The 19,149-nt window shown below is 35.6% G+C and overlaps 1 protein-coding gene and 1 long non-coding RNA gene across 2 annotated transcripts; both read right to left on the minus strand.

The window, feature by feature from the left end:
- Positions 1–726: 726 nt before the first annotated feature.
- chchd4a (coiled-coil-helix-coiled-coil-helix domain containing 4a) lies at positions 727–4,237 on the minus strand. Its single transcript, XM_055184787.2, has 3 exons — positions 4,078–4,237; positions 3,249–3,347; positions 727–2,163 (listed from the first exon to the last, which is right to left on the minus strand). Exons 1-3 carry the CDS (start codon positions 4,097–4,099, stop codon positions 1,835–1,837), a joined length of 450 nt encoding a protein of 149 aa, XP_055040762.1. The 5' UTR covers positions 4,100–4,237; the 3' UTR covers positions 727–1,834.
- An 11,710-nt stretch (positions 4,238–15,947) lies between these two features.
- On the minus strand, positions 15,948–18,492 carry LOC141369491 (uncharacterized). The gene is made up of 2 exons (XR_012373248.1): positions 17,174–18,492; positions 15,948–16,709 (listed from the first exon to the last, which is right to left on the minus strand). It is a non-coding gene; the product is annotated as an uncharacterized lncRNA (long non-coding RNA).
- Between the last annotated feature and the right edge of the window lie 657 nt (positions 18,493–19,149).

The following is a 19,149-nucleotide window of genomic DNA, read 5'->3' on the forward strand; positions in this document are numbered from 1 at the left end:
TGCTGTACCATTTGTGCGGCAGGCGTAATGATGTTGCACAGTGCCCGAAAATAGTCCCCTGCCATTGAAAGTTACTAAGGGGACTATTTTCGGCTGCTGCGTAGTGTTATTGCGCCTCCTGCAGCCATGTTGCGGCAGCGGGGTCCTTGATTGTTGCGCCGGAATGAGAGTATAGTTCCTAGCCATATCTGCCTAGAAAATCACAACTTTTTTTGTCGGTCTTAATACACGATGTAACTACAGTTTTAAATAGGAAAAATATCAAAACTCTTTGGTTATTTTTTAGCGCGATGCTAATGGTCTAATCAGATTCAATGGATTATGCTAAGCTATGCTAAAAGTGGTAGCGCCAGACCCAGAGATCAGCTGAATGGATTCCAAACGGTAAGAATTACTCTAGGGAAGCTGGGAGTATGTTTTCAAAAAAAGTGGAGTGTCTCTTTAAGACTTCATTTGGTCAACTTAAAAAGCGATTTTTTGCATCCTCAGATTCCAGATTTTCATATAGTTGTATCTCAGCCAAATAGTTGTATATCCTAAACCATACATCAATGGGAAGCTTATTTATTCAGCTTCCAGGTGATGTATAGCTACATCTCAATAAAAATGGACCCTTATGACTGGTCTTGTGGACACATCACATTTGTAATTCATTCATACTTTTGTAATTAAATTGTTTATGTCAAAAAAGAAAAATGAATATGTGAAGTCATTTAAATCACCCCATTTTTTATAGATTACAAAGATTTTTAATTAAAACATTTTACAAGAACAGAAAAATCACAGCAAAATGATCAGGTGTTTTGTTTCAACACAACATAAATGATTAAGCTTTAAATGGGCAGTACGAGGACAAATAAGTGCACAGAGACAGACATCTTAACACAGGTTTATGGTAGACAGCTAGATTTGCAAGTCATTTAACCTTACGAACTGATTAAAAGGTGCAAATAACCATGTGTGCTTAAAACACATTTCACAGTTAATGTACTGACCAGACCAAATAGATCTGGCAACAATTCAATTCTAAATTCCTGGTCAACGTTAGCATGCATTGGGGGGAAACCTGAAACAAACAGTGTTGACTTCTGTCAAGTGTTAGACATTTTATCACACCATGCCATTTTAGGATAATAAACATTTGCATTCTTCTACTGAATACAACATTTACTCTGTTGAATGATGTAGTAATGTAATGTTGTTTACTATTATAACCATTCTGTCCTAGTTGATCTCTATTACAGGTAAGACTGTTGGTTTACCTCCGCCCCCTACTGTTTGAACGTGGTACTGAAATTTTGGGCTTTATGCTTTCAAACACTGTTCAATTTTGCTTTATGAAAATGTTTCATCACTCTATACAAAATAATAATAATCTCAGGAAATGTATATAGACCATTTGTTTGAGTAAACATTTGTGTTTATGAGGACATTAAAACTCTGAGCTTTCTAAATGGCCTTTGATCTGCAGTACTGCACAAGACAAACAAGCTTAGTTAGCATACAACGCAACAAAAAAGCTGATCGATTAAAACAGGGAACATAGATGAGGTCACTGGTCCGCAAAATTCATAAGATTAATACCACTTTTGTTGCCACTTAATCCACATATAGATCCCGAAATCTCGCTATAGGTTTTTCAAGTGCATGTTCATGTCATTTGAATCTTTTAATCAGATTAAGTTTAGGGGCTTTCTTCCCATCATGCAGCCAGCCAGGTCAAGAGAATCGGTCCAGTGGCGTTGTCAGATATCATCTCTGCATACTCTAAAGCGGAGCTGTCTCTGCTGTGATCCAAAAGAAAAAAGGCTTGGAGGAAATGTACTGAGTGATATTAGCTAGCTGCTGGGTTTTCTGTGGATTCGGAATCAGTAGAGGGTGATGGCACAGAGTCTGTTGAAGTGGATTCAGTAGGTGTAGTACTATCAGCCCCTCCAGAAGGGGCGCTGTCATTGTCATCCTCCTGCGGGTAGAGCTCAGGGTATTTCTGCATGCATTCCTGCATGCCCCGGAAGTTTTCCACACAATCGGACCCCTTCACCTCCTCCTTGCTATAGTGGAAACAAGAAAACGCTTCCTTGAACTGCTGTCCACAGGGGCCGCTAGCCATACCACCCAGACATGGGCAGTTCCAGTTTATATCCCCATTGGGTAAAATAAGACCTGGAGGAATAAAATAAAAATAAGTGAGTTAAGTAGTAACTAGGGTTGCAAAATTATGGGAATTTTCAAGGCTGGAAACTTTCAATAGGAATTGACGGGACTATATGGGAATTAATGGAAATAAACTAGGAATTTAAAAAAATGCAGAGTTGCCTATAACAGGGAACTTAAATATACTTTTAAAAAATCTTGCAGCATAATTTTGTTTAAAATAACAAGATTTAATGCAATTTCAGCTGACATTATCCACAAGATAATGATTTTTCAGTCTAAACTAAAGCTGTCATGACATTGGAGATTCACTACACGGTTATTGTGGCCAAAAGAACTCAAGATATTACTGCAAAATCTATTAAATCAATACTTTTATTGTCAAATTCATATTTAGTATTGTTTATTTAGTTTTTGCCCAGTAAATTAGACTTAAAAGACAAGAGTAGGGATGCTAAAAGTGAGCTCATAACCACAATGGCTCTTAAAGGAAAACACCACCGTTTTTCAATATTTGACTATGTTCTTACCTCAACTTAGACGAATTAATACATACATCTTTTTTTAATGCGTGCACTTTTAATCTTTGTACAGCACATAGTGAATGTGTTAGCATTTAGCTTAGCCCCATTCATTCCTATGGCTCCAAACAGGGATGAATTTAGAAGCTATCAAAACACACCATGTTTTCCCTATTTAAAGACTGTTACATGAGTAGTTACACGATTAAGTATGGTGGCACAAAATAAAACTTTTGTTTGGAGCCATAGGAATGAATGGGGCCAGGCCAAATGCTAACACATTCAAGAAGCACTGTATAAAGATTAAAAGTGCAAGCATTAAAAAAAGATAGGTGTTTATTAATTCATCTAAGTTGAGGTAACAACATAGTAAAATATTGAAATACGGTGGTGTTTTCCTTTAAGACAAAAAATTTAATGGCTGCTGAATTACTTACAATTTTATGTGTAACATCATGGTTATTGACAATACCAGTATACATGGAAAACGACAATTCCTAATGCAAGTATAAAATCTATTCCAACTGTCCGCAAGCATTTAGCTGAAAGCACATTGTTTTAGGAAAAGCTTACCATGTTCTTCATATGGGTCATTGGGGTCATCTTCAATAAGCTCAGCATTACTAGGAGCTTCATGGTCCTCTTTGGTGACAAATATAATGCGATCTTTACCTAAAACAAGAGATTAATATATGCATTATGCATAAGTATATCGTAATTGAAAATCTTACATGATTGGTCCATCACTATTCTGAGGAGATCTGATCAGTGCATAGTCTATGGAGGTTATGAGCCTGATCACACATTCACATTCAACCAGACTTGCTATAATCTGTAAATAGACAAAACCATTAAGCACAAGTTATGTCTCTATAGTATAAACTGTGTGAACTTTAACCCCTTGCATGGTCATCATCGTGTTGTTAGTTCAATGAGATTTAATACTTGTACATAAGTACACACTATTTGTATTAAACACTGCCTTAGGATGTGACCTTGCTGGCACTGCTGCATGAAGGCTGACAAAATATGACTGAATATGATCCAAATAAATATAAATAAGTCAGGTCTTCGAATTAGGTAAAATATGCATTTCATTTCATTTCATTGCATTACATGATCTCATACTATAGACATGTGGTCAATGAGAACTTCCAAAATGAATGAATTATTCAGCAATTTATAAATGTTACTCAAACGCATTAAATATACGGCAAAACTAAACAAGACTGACACTATCTTACCATCTTGAATTTTTCAATAACTTGTATGCAAGTAACTTAACGTTATGTCTAGTAAAAGTGACTTTAAGGGCATGAGTCCTAGCCGCATAGCTAACTTAAATGACATTGAAAGATGAGAATAAAAAGCGTTTGTGAGGTAAAATTCACTTCAGCCGTACCTTCCTGCTTGCAGTACGACATGTCTGCAGTCAAACTCCTCTGATCGAAGTTTATTCGAGCAATGAAATTAAAACACCGGCAAAATGAGCAATCCACACGCCTGTTACATCCACTCCGGCATGGAGGAAGCTGCTAGCGACTGTAACCCCATGACGTCATGGCAGAAATAATTCAAAATAAAAGTTTACAAAAGATTTCAATGTAAAAGTTTAGAATGGTGTATGTAGTACTAAAAGTAAAATAAAACGTTAAGATGGCTTTATTGCTCTCAACACCAGACTATGAGAAACATAATAATGGGGGAGTAAATAATTTGTAATTATTTACTCTTGAATACATCTCCTAATACACTTTATTTTAAACATGTTAAGCACTTAATGCTTTTGTAGTCATAATATTATATAATAACTAATATTAATGTTTTTGTATGGGTCATAAATCATTTAAAACGATTGAGAAATGCGAACTGTGATTTTTATAAAAATAAAAAATAAATGCAAGATCACTCGTGTTTATAGGACTGTCTTTCCTGGTCCAGTATGAATAAGAAATAAATTTTTAAGAGAGATTATTTCTACGCCTTATATTATTTCTTACTGGAAAAGCTTTTTTAATGATGTATATTGGAATCAAGTCTGGAAATTACCTCAAAATTTTTTCCTTACAAATAAGATTAAAGAAGTCTCATATAAATTAATTAATTGAGTTTATCCCACAAAGGTATTTCTACAAAAATAAAAAAATTGATATTGATTTGAAATGTTCTTTCTGTGAATGCTCCACTGAAACAATCTCTCATTTATTCTGGTCTTGTCAATATACCCAACATTTTTGGAACAATGTGAAGTTTTTTTTATTGCTGATAATATTTTAAAAACCTTTTCGTTATCCTACAAACATGTGATTTTGGGTTATTTTATTAAGAATCACTCCTTAAAAGATGTTGAGTTCATTATAAATTTTATTTTATTTCTTTGTAAATTTCACATCCATAAAGTTTACAAAAGGAAAAGCTCTTTTTATGGTGCTTGAAAAGGAGATAAAAATATTTGTTGATGTGATGTCAAAATCTAAAAATAGTAAAGCAATCAAAGTGATTAATATATGCTCCTCCTTTAACAATTTCACATAATTTTAAAGGTAAAATATAATAAATGGTGCTGACCTATAAAGTATATTTTCTATATTCAAATTGCATTGTAATATGCTTTGGAATGCTATAATATAATGTATATCTTTTTCTAAAATCTAACTATGTACCCTCTTGTTGTGCTGTGTTGTGTTTTTTTTCTTCTCTTGTTTTTTCTCTTCTTCTTGTTCCTTCTTTGTTGAGGCATGTGATTTTTTTCTGTTATATGATATATTGCACTGTACATGCTATCTGTTGTTGTTAATAAAGCATTAAGGAAAAAAAACACCTAAATGACAAAGAGAAAAAAAATGAATAAGAAATCAATCATTTTAATAATTGAATCATAAAAATGGAAATAAACAGACATAGTTAAATATAATAGACAAATGTAAAAGTACAAACACTTTTAAATGACAAATAAATAGATTTAAAACTGTTTTTTATTCATGATTTAAAATGAAGTTAAATAGATCAATAAAACTGTGAATTTGAAAACCATTTTTAAATTGAAAAATGAACAGAAACAAAAAGAAATAAATAGAAATAAAAACTCTTTATTCGTTTATACATCGCGTTAATCATGAGTCAAATGAAATAGTCACGAGACAAGCAACCGATGACGTAACTGACCTTCGACAGAACGCGGGAATTGTTTTTGAAAAAAAAATTAATTAACTTAGACGTACAATGCATGTACTATTTCGTACAGAGTCTTATGAGTCTTGCTACTTTTTGTAGCTTGTCCGACGTGATAATAGACTGGATGACTTCAAATTGTTGTATGGAGAAGAGCTTCGCGAAGATTCTTACAAAATTCAATTTTTGTGTTGAGTTAAACAAATATCATAATAACGCATGATAATGACATACTATAAGTAAATAATTTTAGATTGTATTCATTTAAAATAAAACAAAACTAACAATGTATAGCTAAATGTATGCACCCGTGCAACGTAGAGAAAATATTACAAAACCACTAGAGGGCAGAATTGCCAAAACAACACATTCGTTTTTTGATGGTTCACATTGTCTTCCTTCAATAAATCCATTAGCATTTTAACAGTGACCTTTCGGTGCTAAAAACTGGACTATCTCTTAGTGAAACACTTATTTTCTTATTTTATTTTTGTACTCAGTCTTAACAATCGTGGGAAACACCTTATTTAGTTCATACATCTTCCTCTCTACACCCTGTTTGCTTTTTCCTCTTGTTGGCAGGCTGCCTGCACTAACATCAGTGAAACACTTTGATCTTCAGTGCCTTTTGGAGGATACCTTTCGGTGGCAGTCTTCAGTAGCTTTTCTTTCATTAGTATGTGACCTTACATTCTCTTTTTGTATCTGTTACTTGTTAAGCTTACACAGCGAGAGCTGGTACTGTAGTGGAGAGTCATCGTAAGAAATGACGTCACACATTTCACCTCAACATGTATGCCAGTCTCTGATTTATCAATGAGGGGAGGATGTGTATGTGGGCTAACCTTGACAAATGTTAACCCCTGAGCTCTTCTTTATATATCAACCTGTAAGATAAATAGGACTTTATAGTAATCGCTCACCTTACAGAATCTACCATTACTCACCATGCCATTCCAAACCCAAGATGAATGAATTACTTGTGATAAACAATTTCTATGCAATAAAAGCATACCTAAAAAGGAAAAATAGCAACATTTTAATATTTTAAGTTGCAACGAAATAGGAAAAGGGGGTACAACAGTAGTCAAAAGTGTAACAGAAACAGCTGATGAACATTTAAAGGTGCAGTGTGTAATTTTTAGAAGGATCTTTTGACAGAAATGCTAAATAATATACAGAACTATAGTATCAGGGGTGTACAAAAATCTTTCATAATGAACCTTTATGGGTTTATTAACTTAGAAAGAGACCTTTTTTATCTACATACACCGAGGGTCCCCTTACATGGATGTCGCCATTTTGTGCAGACATTTTACTACAGAAGCCCTTAAAGGACATTTTTTTTACTAAGTTGTCTCCGACGATGACATGTTTGTCCGGTGGTGTCTACCGTAGCTTCTCTATGTGTTTCAAAAGCAAGGGGTGAGTCGTGGATTAAGCTGTTGGTTGCAATTCGCAACATCACCACTAGATGCTGATAAAATTTACTCACTGCACCTTTAAAGCATTTTTGACAAACCTTCATGTCCATCATTGATCTTGTATCTTATTTGTACTTGCATATATTTAAATATTCCATCAGAAGATGTCAATTTTTGTTAGCCATTGAGAAAAATGGTTGAAGTGGATCTGTAAGTGATAATATAATTCCCATTTTTACATGAACTGTTATTTTAAGATTTGTGTTTGGGTGGTCGACTTTGCTACTGTATAATGGATAATGGTGTGTACAAGTGTCTGCTTCAATACAGAGAGATTTGACGGTATAAGAGATAGTTAAACCCTTTGTCCCTTACAAATCCTTTGCTTTTGCTCACAAAACAGCTTAATCGTGTGTGTAATATAACCTGAGTATTTTCAGATTTATTGAATCAGTGTAGGCGATCTGATAGTTCTTGAAACAGGTTTACTCTTTGACTAACGTTCAATATGGTTATGTAATGGCTTCTGTCTGGGCTTGGTGTGTTTTGTTTTCATTTTCTCTATTTGCTGTTGGCCACGTACAGTATGTTATACACTTTAATTTAGACTATGTAAATAATAAATAAGAGAAACAACAGTCAACCCCAAGGTTGTTGAAATAAAGGCAAATTTTTACAGATTGGTGGTTGGTTGCTTGCCATCTCACACTGCCTGCTTTCACATTAACACCCTGCTTCCCCAGACGTTGCCTCATTCTTGTGTTTCATTTCAGTCAATGTTGGTGATGTGTCCACAATGTTTGTCATCCAGAGCCTGGGGGACAGGGAACCAGTACAAACCAGGTCATTGCGGATGGACAATTCCTATAACAAGAAAAGAGTGCCACTGTTTTTGCATTGAACAACATGATTATTGCATGTTGGATTGATGTGGGTTTTGTGCATCTGTTTGTTTTGTTTGCAGAAATGTATGAGAATTCAATAAATGTGAGTAATCTGTTCTCAAAAGGATTTAAATACATTGGCATGGAGAAAACAATACAATACTTTATTTCTTACTAAATCTCTAGCACTCCATGGCAAACTAATTAGGCAGAAAGCGAGATAAGGACTTAAGTAAATTCAAGCCTTATATTAAAGAAGAGACAATGTAAATTCTTGCATGCATCCAGCATGAGTGTAGCAACACACATAATACGCCCTTTAAACAGCCTAGCAACTGCATGGCAATGCCCTGAAAACCACCTTGAACATCCCAGCATTGCAGTCTGGCTTACATAGGCAAGCTCCATGTTTCTTGTTCCTGATCCAGATTTGAAGTATTTTAGAAATTTTATGTTTCTTAACTGTTATTTTATATGTTGTAGCTGTTGTTTAGTGGTCGGACTCTGCACAGATTCTGGATTTGGGACATAATCACTGCCAACTGATTAAAAACAGTGGTAAGACACAAAACCCTTTTTAATCTACCCAACAAAATACATTTACATTTACGCAGAAGCAATTCATCACATTTTAACTCTGTCTTGTTTATATGGACCAGCTCTTAACTCTTTCCCCACCAGCGTTTTTAAAAAAAAGTTGTAAGCTAGTGCCAGCATTTTTTATGATTTTCATAAAAGTTTCATGACTTCCAGAAAACATTTCTTCTTTAACTATGTAGACAATATATAAAATGAAAAAACAGACCATCTGCTTTCAAGCAAAAAAAACTTTCATTTTATCTGTATTTGTTCTCTTTTTATCACCTCTCAAATGTGGGAAGGTTTTTCAGAAAATTCAAAATAGATTTTTCTAAAGGACTTTTGTTTGAAATCAGATTCAGAATGATGATCAAATCATACACCAAGTTTTTACTGTTTTTGGATCCGTGGATGCTTCAGTGTTTTATAAGTTGGGTAAGAGCGCCACCTAGTGGATAATAGCGGAAAAATTGATTTCCGTAAAAACTCGTCATTGGCAGAAAAGCGTTTTCTCTTAAAGAGCACCTATTTCATTGCTAAAAACTGTGTTATTCTGTGTATTTGGTATGAAACGCACAGATTTGAAAAGCTCTGTGTCCCTGATTGGCCAGCTAATCTGTCCGTTGTGATTGGCCTGAATACCTCTGACGTCACCCAGAAATGTGATGCTCCTTACCATGTTTGAAAGATTCGGTTGCTAACAGGAGTTAACTTACAGGCTGTGAGACAAAGCGGGAGGAATTATGATAATGTTGGTCTTGTCTACATCACCAATACCAGAAAGTAAACTGTTGCTTACAATCCGTGTGTTTCTCGTAGTCCAAGAAAAGAGATTTATGTTGGAGACGATAACTCGCGTCATTGTTTACTTTGGGTACCTTTTGCATATCGTTAACATGTACTAATACACACTTAAGGAAACGTAAAATCGTGAACCGGACAATAGGTGCTCTTTAATTGATGAGAAAACTCGTCAACGGGAGGGAAAGAGTTAAAAATAGAGGTGTTTAAAAAGATTCTTCACAGTGAATGCCATAAAAGAACCCTTCAAAGGTTCTTCAGATATTAAAGGTTTTTTAAGGAACGATTCAGCCCAAAATGTTTGATCATGAACCTTAAATTTTACGCGTTAAGCATGGTTTTAATGTCCCACTATGGTGAAAATCAGGTTTATGGTGTTAATATGGCTAGAAACTATACTCTCATTCTGGAGTAATAAGAATGAGAGTATAGTTCCTATAGCCATATCTGCCTAGAAAATTGCAACTTTTTTCTTTTTTAAAACAAATTTTCTGTTTGTCTTAGTACACAATGTAACTAAAGAAGAGTGGTTTAAATAGGAAAAATATTGAAACTCTTTGGTCATTTTAAGCGCGATGCTAATGGTCTAATCAGATTCAATGGATTGTGCTGTAAGCTATGCTAAAAGTGGTACCGCCAGACCCGAAGATCGGCGAATGAATTCCAAAACGGTAAGAATCAAGGAGAGCTGGAAAATGAGAATATTTTCAAAAAAAGTGTCCCTTTAAAGGCAAAACTTTTCTGTATGCTATTATGATCCTCAAAGATGTCTTTTAACTGATAACATTACAGGGAGAATTTAAAGGTTCTCTAAGCGAATCTGTGTGTTGATTTTTGAAATGTGTTTTCAAACAAACAAGTTAACTCCTCCCCCTCCCTTCCGTGCTTTCATGAACGTGCCCAAACCCAACCCCCAAATCCTTCTTGGCGTTTATTGGTTAGAACACTTTGTTATGGTTTCTGGTGTAGGTTTGTCCAGTTTGTTATTATTGCAGTTTGTGGAGGCTGGGCTGTCTACAGAGATCGCGTTCTTTTACAGTTTGATCAGCGGACAGGAAGCAAGCAGATAGTGAGGAGATGTCTGCTGTATGTAACAAAAATGTTTTATGGTCTAAAACGCGTGAATTCACTTAGAGAACCTTTAAAGGTGCATTGTGTAACTTTTATGAGGATCTCTTGACAGAAATGCAATATTATATACATAGCTATATTTCCAGTGGTGTATAAAGAACTTACATGATGAACTGTATGTTTCTATCTACATACACCATGTGTCCCCTTAAGGGGGTCGCACACCGGCCGCGCAGCTCAGCGCCGTTCTAAAAAAAATCGAACGCATTGTTTTCTATGAGTATACGCACACTGGCGCCTGTCCGCGCCGCCCAGCTGTGACTCAGGAAGTTGCTCAAATCCCTATCGCGCCACACAGCGCCACTCACATAGTTTAACATTAAATAACATCATATTTGTCCCAAATCATTAACGATTAACATTGGCTGCTAACGTATATTTTGCATTTTGAAGTAGATGCTATCTGACGAAGCTCGCGCTATTTAATGCACACTTCCGGTTTACAATACCTCAGAGTTATCCTAGACGCGACTCGACGTGGCGCTGCGCTGAGTTGCGCGGCCGGTGTGCGATCCCCTATAGGCTACAGTATGTGGAAGTCGCACCGCCATGTTTCTACAGTAGCCCTAAATGGACAAACTGCTCTACAGTGCATGTTTCATCATTATGTGTGTTCTGTAGTGGCTACAGTGGCTTCTCTGTGCGTTTTAAATGGGAAGGGTGAGCTGTGGACTGAGCAAATGGTTTCTACACATGGCACCTTTAAATGTGATACTTCAATTTTAACAACTTTGAAAGTTAAAATAGTAGCATGCATTATAATTTTAATAAGCATAGTAAGACTCATTAATAGCTCTATTGTTGTATTATTTAATAGGTTTCTTATGCTCCAACAGGCTGAGCGATGATTTATTTGGGGTAGGTTGGCTTTTAGTGTAGCCTTTTGATTTATTTAAATCTCTTGCCCAATGAACTTACTTACAGTTTTCATCATGAAGACATTTCCTCTATTTTCGCTTGAACCTGAATCAGTCTTTCTCTGTTTAATCCAACTCCATTTGTTTCCCACCTCATCCACAATGTAGTTTCAATTTGTTCTCGCAATACCCGTTTCTCATCACCATAGAAACCGCTCAGGAATGTATTTAAAATGAACCTGAAACAAATGTCTGAAGGAATCAATGTTCCCCCATGGCCTGTAATATTACTGAAGCTGCATGGGGTCAGCAAATATTTTATAGATTATGGCCGAGTGGTAGCGCCCCTGGCGATCCGTGAGTTTTTTCTTCAGTCTGCACCGAACAAATAAGGTCTTAAAGAATAAATGTTCAATATAGTCAGAAAGCAGCAAATAATGCTATGACAAATCCTGTGATCCACACAGTTATTCAGCGATTGATTGCGGTTTTGTGGATGCATTGTTAGTTTATAGGAGCACCGAAGAAACAATGTTATCATTATGAGTTTCTTTAATAATGAAATAAGAGAATGAGTGGAATTCTGGAGTTTTTCACTCTCACTAACTTACAGACAGCCATATATCCAGGACAAAGAGAGAAAAGCTGAGCTCATCAATATTTCTGTGTTATAAATGTGCTGTTCTAATCTGAGTCGTTCTCATAGAATAAAAAGGTTAAAATATTTTAAGAAGCGCAGTTCTCAGATAAATGCATACCAATAATGCCATGTCCCTTAGAGGCCACTGTATCCCTTGAGAAAGTGTCACAGTGTTGTGGAAAGGAGACAGTCACATGAGGACATTTGATCCTTTGACATTGGACTCCAAAGAGATTGATTTACCAGTAAGCGATCATTGGTTTCATTAATTAGGGGAAACATTGACAAACGGTTGTTTACTTTACTTGCAGAGACTCTACATATGAAGAGTTTGGTTCCAAAACGCAATAAATGCCATTTTTTTAAAAATGAGTTACTGCCAAAATCAGTATTATATCAGGGCCGGGTTTCCCAAAAGCATCGTAAGGCTAAGTAGATCGTAAAAACCGATCGTACGAATCATCTTAGAATTACGGGCTGTTTCCCAAAAGCTTCGTAACTTAAGTTGCACTTGAAAATCATCGTAGATCTACGAGTGCTCTGGAGTAATCGTTCATTCATAAGTTCATCGTAAGACAACAGAGTTACAAGGTCACCTACAGGACAACCAGCAAATTGCACTCCTGCAATGACGATGATGTAATATACTCTATACAGTAGGAATGCCTAAATGTTAACAGCAAATGAAAACCTTTTGTATTACATCATAGTTTTTGAGATTTGTGACCATCATGTTGGCCTGTAAAAATCCTTGTTGCACTTGAATTTTTAAGTTTAATCAACTTGAAATTACAGTTAATTTCATCTTTCTTGACTAGTGAGGAGTTGCTATACATTATAAATTCAAATTAAGTTGAATTTGTTTATTTGTTTAATTTATAACAACTCCTTAATAGTCAAAAAAGTTTAAATGACAGTTTTTCTCAGTCGCTGGTACATTTCTCGAATCATCCTCGACATTTGCAAAACAATCAGTGCACTGTAAAAAACACTTTGCTGGCTTAAAGTTTTTTGTTGAATCAACTCGGATTTACAAGTCATTTCAACTTATTATTATTTATCTTGACTAGAGATGAGTTTTTATAACTACAGGTGAGTTGTTATAACTTAAAAAATGAAGTTGAGTTTTTCAACTATATTTTATAAGTTGTGACAACTCATCTCTGTTGACATGACTTGTAAATCTGAGTTGATTTAACAAAAAATTTTAAGGCAGCAACGTATTTTTACAGTGCATTTCTCAATTCATACAAATAGCAAAACACCATGGATAATCTGCAAAAGCCAGTCTCTTGCTCAAAATCCTTAGTTCATCTCTCAAAAGTAAATATCTGTGTCAATGAACACGTCAGTGCCATCAGAATGACAAGTCATTGTGTCATTGTGTACGGATAAGACAGTCAAATTGCTTAGTCATGTGGTCAATATATCAGTTTACCCTGAAGGGATGTTCTGATGTAAAAGATGGCTAAATTTTACATGACAATTATTGTATTGTAAATTGTAGGTTACACCTTAGAGTAAGTTATGTGGGAGTTTGATTGCAAGAAACTGGACAAAATTTACATTTACGCTTTTACTATTTGTACTGTAATTCGTTGACAGACCATGTCATTGCGATTACAGAAAAGAAAAGACAGCACTGCATAGCACAAAGAAAAAAAAAACTAAAGTAGAAACATGAACATAGGACAATATCTTTAGGGAAAACCTTACATGCAGTGCTTTGGGCTGCTAGTGAAAGTCTTATAGACGTCTAACCATAGCCCAAGATACTTTTAGAGCATGCAAAAGAAATAAAGGCAAACACCTTGAACACCTGTTGACTTTGCTTACATGTTGGAATATCATACATCTTTAAGTAATTTAGGTAAAATGTCATGTAATCAAATTCAAGGTTATTTAGGGTAGAAGTGGGTTACTCATAGCCGGACTATATTGGGTCTATAGTTAGCCGTTATTTCAACATCTCAGTTTTTGCTTACTGGGGACGTTTCTGTCTGTTAGAGAAAGTCAAGATTCACCTGGGAGCAATTTACCAAGTCAGGACAGATTTAGAAAAAAGGTCTAATGGAAATGTATAGAAATATGTTTGACCAAACCCTGTATTTTTATGACAATTTGTTCAACCATTTTGCATGTAAAGACTTATACTATGAACTAATGGCTAAAAGTTGTGTGGAGTGAGATATCGGTAACATTGTTTTGTCTTAAGATGCATACTTGTAGTGTTTTTTGTAAGGTATGTTTGTAAAAACTTCTTAAATGACCTAATATAAGTAAGGCCTAGTCCTGAATTAGCCCCATAAGGTCTGTTTACTAATGTGAGCTATACTGGCATGAACCGCAGAGCAGAGCTCAACAATATTATTCATGACCCTTCCAAATAGAGCATTTCATTCAAAGGACAAGTCCTAGGGTTGTAAATGGACATGTAAAAACGTTTCTAGATAATTTTTGCACCTGATAAAGTTATGTACATTTTATATAAATATCAAAGAACAATTTAGCGTTATTTAAACACATTCTTTGGCACCTTTAAGTACAGCTTATATGAGTACCAAGTTAACTGAACTTCAATACTTCAAAAGTGTTTGGGAGACCCCATTACTCAATTTTAACGAAATCGGTTTCCTCAATTTTTATACATCAGCTAATAATATTTTATATGTGTACGCCCCAACTTCCTGTTTCAATGCAGGAAATACGTCAGCACACAATAGAAGACTGCACACTTGGGTCATTTCACGGGGTCTTAAACGCTCGTCTCACGCTTAACACCCTTGTAATGTGTAGTTCTCAAGACCACTTTTTAAAGGTCTTGGTCTCGTTTTGGAATCCTCCGCATTTTTACGTCGTTTCGGTCTCAGACAAAGAGGACTCGGAATTTTATTTCAAGATCGGTCAAGACCACAACTGATGGCACATCACAAATAAATTTTATTCACCTTATTCCGCCACGCCCCTTTTTAATTCTTCGCTCTTCCGCATTTTGTCAACCGACTTCCGCTGCTCATATGGCACAGTGCATTCGGTGGTTAGTTTGGTGATTAAAAGATTGTTTGTAGTTCACTATAACTTTAACGAAATGACAAATATCGCTACTGCTGTAAATGTTTTAAATTAGGAGCACGGAGAAAACTTCATACGACGCTCGGATAGTCTTTTATTGTTCCATCAATCGTATCGTCGTTAGACGATATGAAGCGGACGCGGCAAGTAACCTGGCATATTTAATTACCTCGTCCTGTCAGGAGTTGATGGAGCAACATTGAAAATTATTAAAAGTATGTCTACCAATATTTACACAGTGATTTCATCTTTTTTAAAGCAAATGTGCACCTTTTCCAGTCAGATAACTATTTCGTTTTTATGTGGTACCATGATAGAATTCATTTGCAAACTTGCCAACACTTATTCCTTCAAATCAGGAGACTTAAATCCTTTTAAGTGGAATCTACTAAGCTCACATATGGTTTAAGAAATTCCCTACAGATAATATCTGATCACACTGTAAAGGTTTATATAACTGCATGGCAGGTTACATCTGATCACATAGTAAATGTTTAATATAACTGCACAACATCTGATCACATTGTAAAAGTTTAATATAAATGCACAACATCTGATCACATTGTAAATGTTGAATATAAATGCACAACATCTGATCACATTGTAAATGTTTAATATAACTGCACAACATCTGATCACATTGTAAAGGTTTAATATAAATGCACAACATCTGATCACATTGTAAATGTTTAATATAACTGCACAACATCTGATCACATTGTAAAGGTTTAATATAAATGCACAACATCTGATCACATTGTAAAGGTTTAATATAAATGCACAACATCTGATCACACTGTAAATGTTTAATATCACTGCATGACATCTAATCACATATGAAGGTTTAATGTAACTTTACAACAGGTAAAGCAAGACCACCCTGCAATAAATTAAGACACAGCTTTATCGGAGTCATCAGGAGCTAATCCCAAGTGTTTATCTGGAAGCTGTTGGTGTATGTACTGGTAAAGTGCTTGGTGACTGTGTAATGGATGCAATATCAACCCTGTGTAAAGCTGACAAAGATGGTTGTTTCTCAGCAGAGATATGTACATTTGTGCCAGCTTAACACATTGAAGCGGTTTCTCGGACAGGGTTTACAGGACTAGGATTTAATTATATTAGGACATTTTAGTTTTTACAAACAAACCCTACAAAAAAACAAGACTGGTGCGCATCTTGTGACAAAACAATGACACTCATATATGTTGAGGTATGTCAGTAAAAGGTGTTTTTAAATTATTGTAGCTCAAATATGCATTTTAGCCTGGGACCAGGATAAGCCCTGTCAGGGAAACTGCACCATTGTTTTCCCATATCAGATGTAGGTTGCTTCAGGTTGAGTTGTGATTTTAAAGTGTAGTTGTGGTCAGAGACGGATGGATCCTCCCATTGTGTTTCTGCATCACAGTTTAGGAACATGTTGATTATATCATCCTCACAGTTGTCCACTGCATCATTACACATCAATGCATCTGTGAAAACAATATAACCATAAACATTTTTATGTTAGTATTTAAAATAAACTTGCATCATGAGAATTAATATATAAATGGCACCCATACTTAAACAAAACAGTGTGTAAGAGAGAGATGCATTAAAAAGAGACAGTAACATTATACACACAACCTTTAACTTCAGTGTTAAATAATACGTTGTTTAATAGGTCATTATCAATTTCTGAATGAGAAATGAACTGACATTCTAGCATCTGAAATCTCAGTAACTTGTAGGAATCACGTGGGCTACTGTAAGAATGCAATGTGACTATAATATCTCGTTGTACTATCGTAAATATAAAAATATAGGTGGACAATTAAAACCATTCAAATAGTTGCATTTTATAAACTAACGTTACTGATCTTAAGTGTATTTGTAAAACGGACTTCACAAATCTAACTTTAGGCGAACAAGCACAAAGTTAGCTAAGATAGCTTACCTGAAACTGGCCACCTTTTCAACACCCGGCGTGGTTTAAAGTTACCGGAACATCGTAGTCGAACCATTACTTGGGATAAGGGTGTTCCTCAGTTGGCTTAAAATTGGTTAGAAAGAAACATAAAGGCGCTCGAGTGAGCTTTTTAAGCTTAACGCGTCGCCTTCAGTCACTGCCTCAGCTGCTCATCGTCTATGCGGCCGGAAAAACGTTGACAAAATGAGCGAAATGGCGCCGCCTTTGTTGTCGTGAAAAATAAGGTGAATAAAACGGCCAGTTCTGGTTCTTCATTCTGATTGGTTGAAACGCGTTCTCAGCTGTGATAAAACTCACCGGTAAACCCACGGCTCAAACCGTATTACATAGCTTGTATCACTGCGCCACTGTTGTTGTGTACTGTAGAAAATAACTGTCAAAATGTCGGATTTTGTTGTCAATTTTGATTTATTGGGTGGGCTAATTATATTATATTGTATTAATTATAATCCTCAACAATTGAACAATTAATGGCGATATCCAGATAAGTGTCAATAAATATTGTTGAGTTTTCTTGTTAATGCTTCCGTGAGGAGTAGTTGTACCGTATATTATCCACTGGGTGGCGATCACTGATCAGTGGTGGCGATCTTACACAACATAAACACTGATGCTTTCACTCAACACTTTAAAACTCAAGTGTATTTTTTGATCAGCGATCTGAATCGGATCTCTAACAAAAGTCATTCACAGAAATGGAATTATCCCAACATTTTGCTCAAAATTTGAGAGGATAAAAGAACAATTGAAGGTAGGGTGAAACGTTTTTATTTTGTTGTTTGAAAGCAGAGGGTCTGTTCTTTCATTTGATATATTGTATGTTTATATATCTAAAGAAGAACATTTTTCTGGAAGGCATTAATGTTTAACTAAAGCTGGGTGGCAACTCTTTTAAAAAACGCTGGCAGGGAAAGTGTTAAGCATGCTTCCAAGCATATTTGATCCACACGTCAACAGTTGCACGGTATAAATGTTAATGTATAAATTAGATGAATGTTAATTTATGAAAATAAACACCACAGTCTTAATGAATCATATTTTCATTGTGTCTTTGCTCCGTCTGTTTTGCTTGGGAACCGCTCTGTTGCAGACACACTTGAGTCTGAGGAACTACTTTGTTTGGCGGAAGACTAATATCTGTACTAATATAATTACAACTTATTTGCTGTGTTTTATTATATGAAATCCTGCTATACATAATTTGAAGCAACCGTTTTATAAACGCAATAAGCCCCGCGAAGCAGTGGGTTACCAGTGCATTTTATAACGGCTAAGGGGGTTTTAGGCACTCCGCTTCGCGTCGTGCCTAACAACGCCCCTTAGCCGTTATAAAATGCACTGGTAACCCACTGCTTCTTGGGGCTTATTGCTTTATTTTATCATTTATTTTATGCAGTTTATTCAGGTTTGGCATATGATGTTGGCATTGTTTAAGCATTGTTTAAATTTCTCCCAATGCCAATTTTTTAATTTTATTACTAAAAACACCTGCATTGTGTTAAGTGAATGGCAAGCCATGGAAAGTTCAGAATAAATGGTTAAATTTATTTCAGCTCTTTAGTTTTTGTTCACTTTTATTTGCTTATAGACAAAGATAAATTCCCACATATCTGCAATGCCTTTGATTATTTTATCAACTTCTCTGATGGCATACACACACACACACACACACACATGCGCGCGCGCGCACGTACGCACGCACAGCCAAGAAGGGGCTAATCAGATGCATATTCCACATTTTAACGTAAGTGTTTTAATGCAGTGACTTGCACTGGTCATGGTCTTGACTTGGTCTCGGCCTGTCTTGGTCTTGGTCATGACTTGGTCTCAGTTTAGGTGGGCTTGACTACAACACTACACCCTTGCCCTAATTTAAATCACTTGGACTGGTTTAATTTATTGTAAAAGACAAATGTAGACAAATCTCACAGGAATAATGCCTC

This window comes from Misgurnus anguillicaudatus, chromosome 14, assembly GCF_027580225.2.
Source record: "Misgurnus anguillicaudatus chromosome 14, ASM2758022v2, whole genome shotgun sequence".
NCBI classification, from domain to species: domain Eukaryota; kingdom Metazoa; phylum Chordata; class Actinopteri; order Cypriniformes; family Cobitidae; genus Misgurnus; species Misgurnus anguillicaudatus.

Bases quoted from the DNA above. Each gene is read 5' to 3' on its own strand.
- chchd4a (XM_055184787.2), bottom strand. From the start codon at position 4,099: ATGTCGTACTGCAAGCAGGAAG. The intron at 3,348-4,077 runs GTACGGCTGAAG...CTCTTGTTTTAG, and splicing joins GTCGTACTGCAAGCAGGAAG to GTAAAGATCGCATTATATTT. The intron at 2,164-3,248 runs GTAAGCTTTTCC...TTATTCCTCCAG, and splicing joins TGACCCATATGAAGAACATG to GTCTTATTTTACCCAATGGG.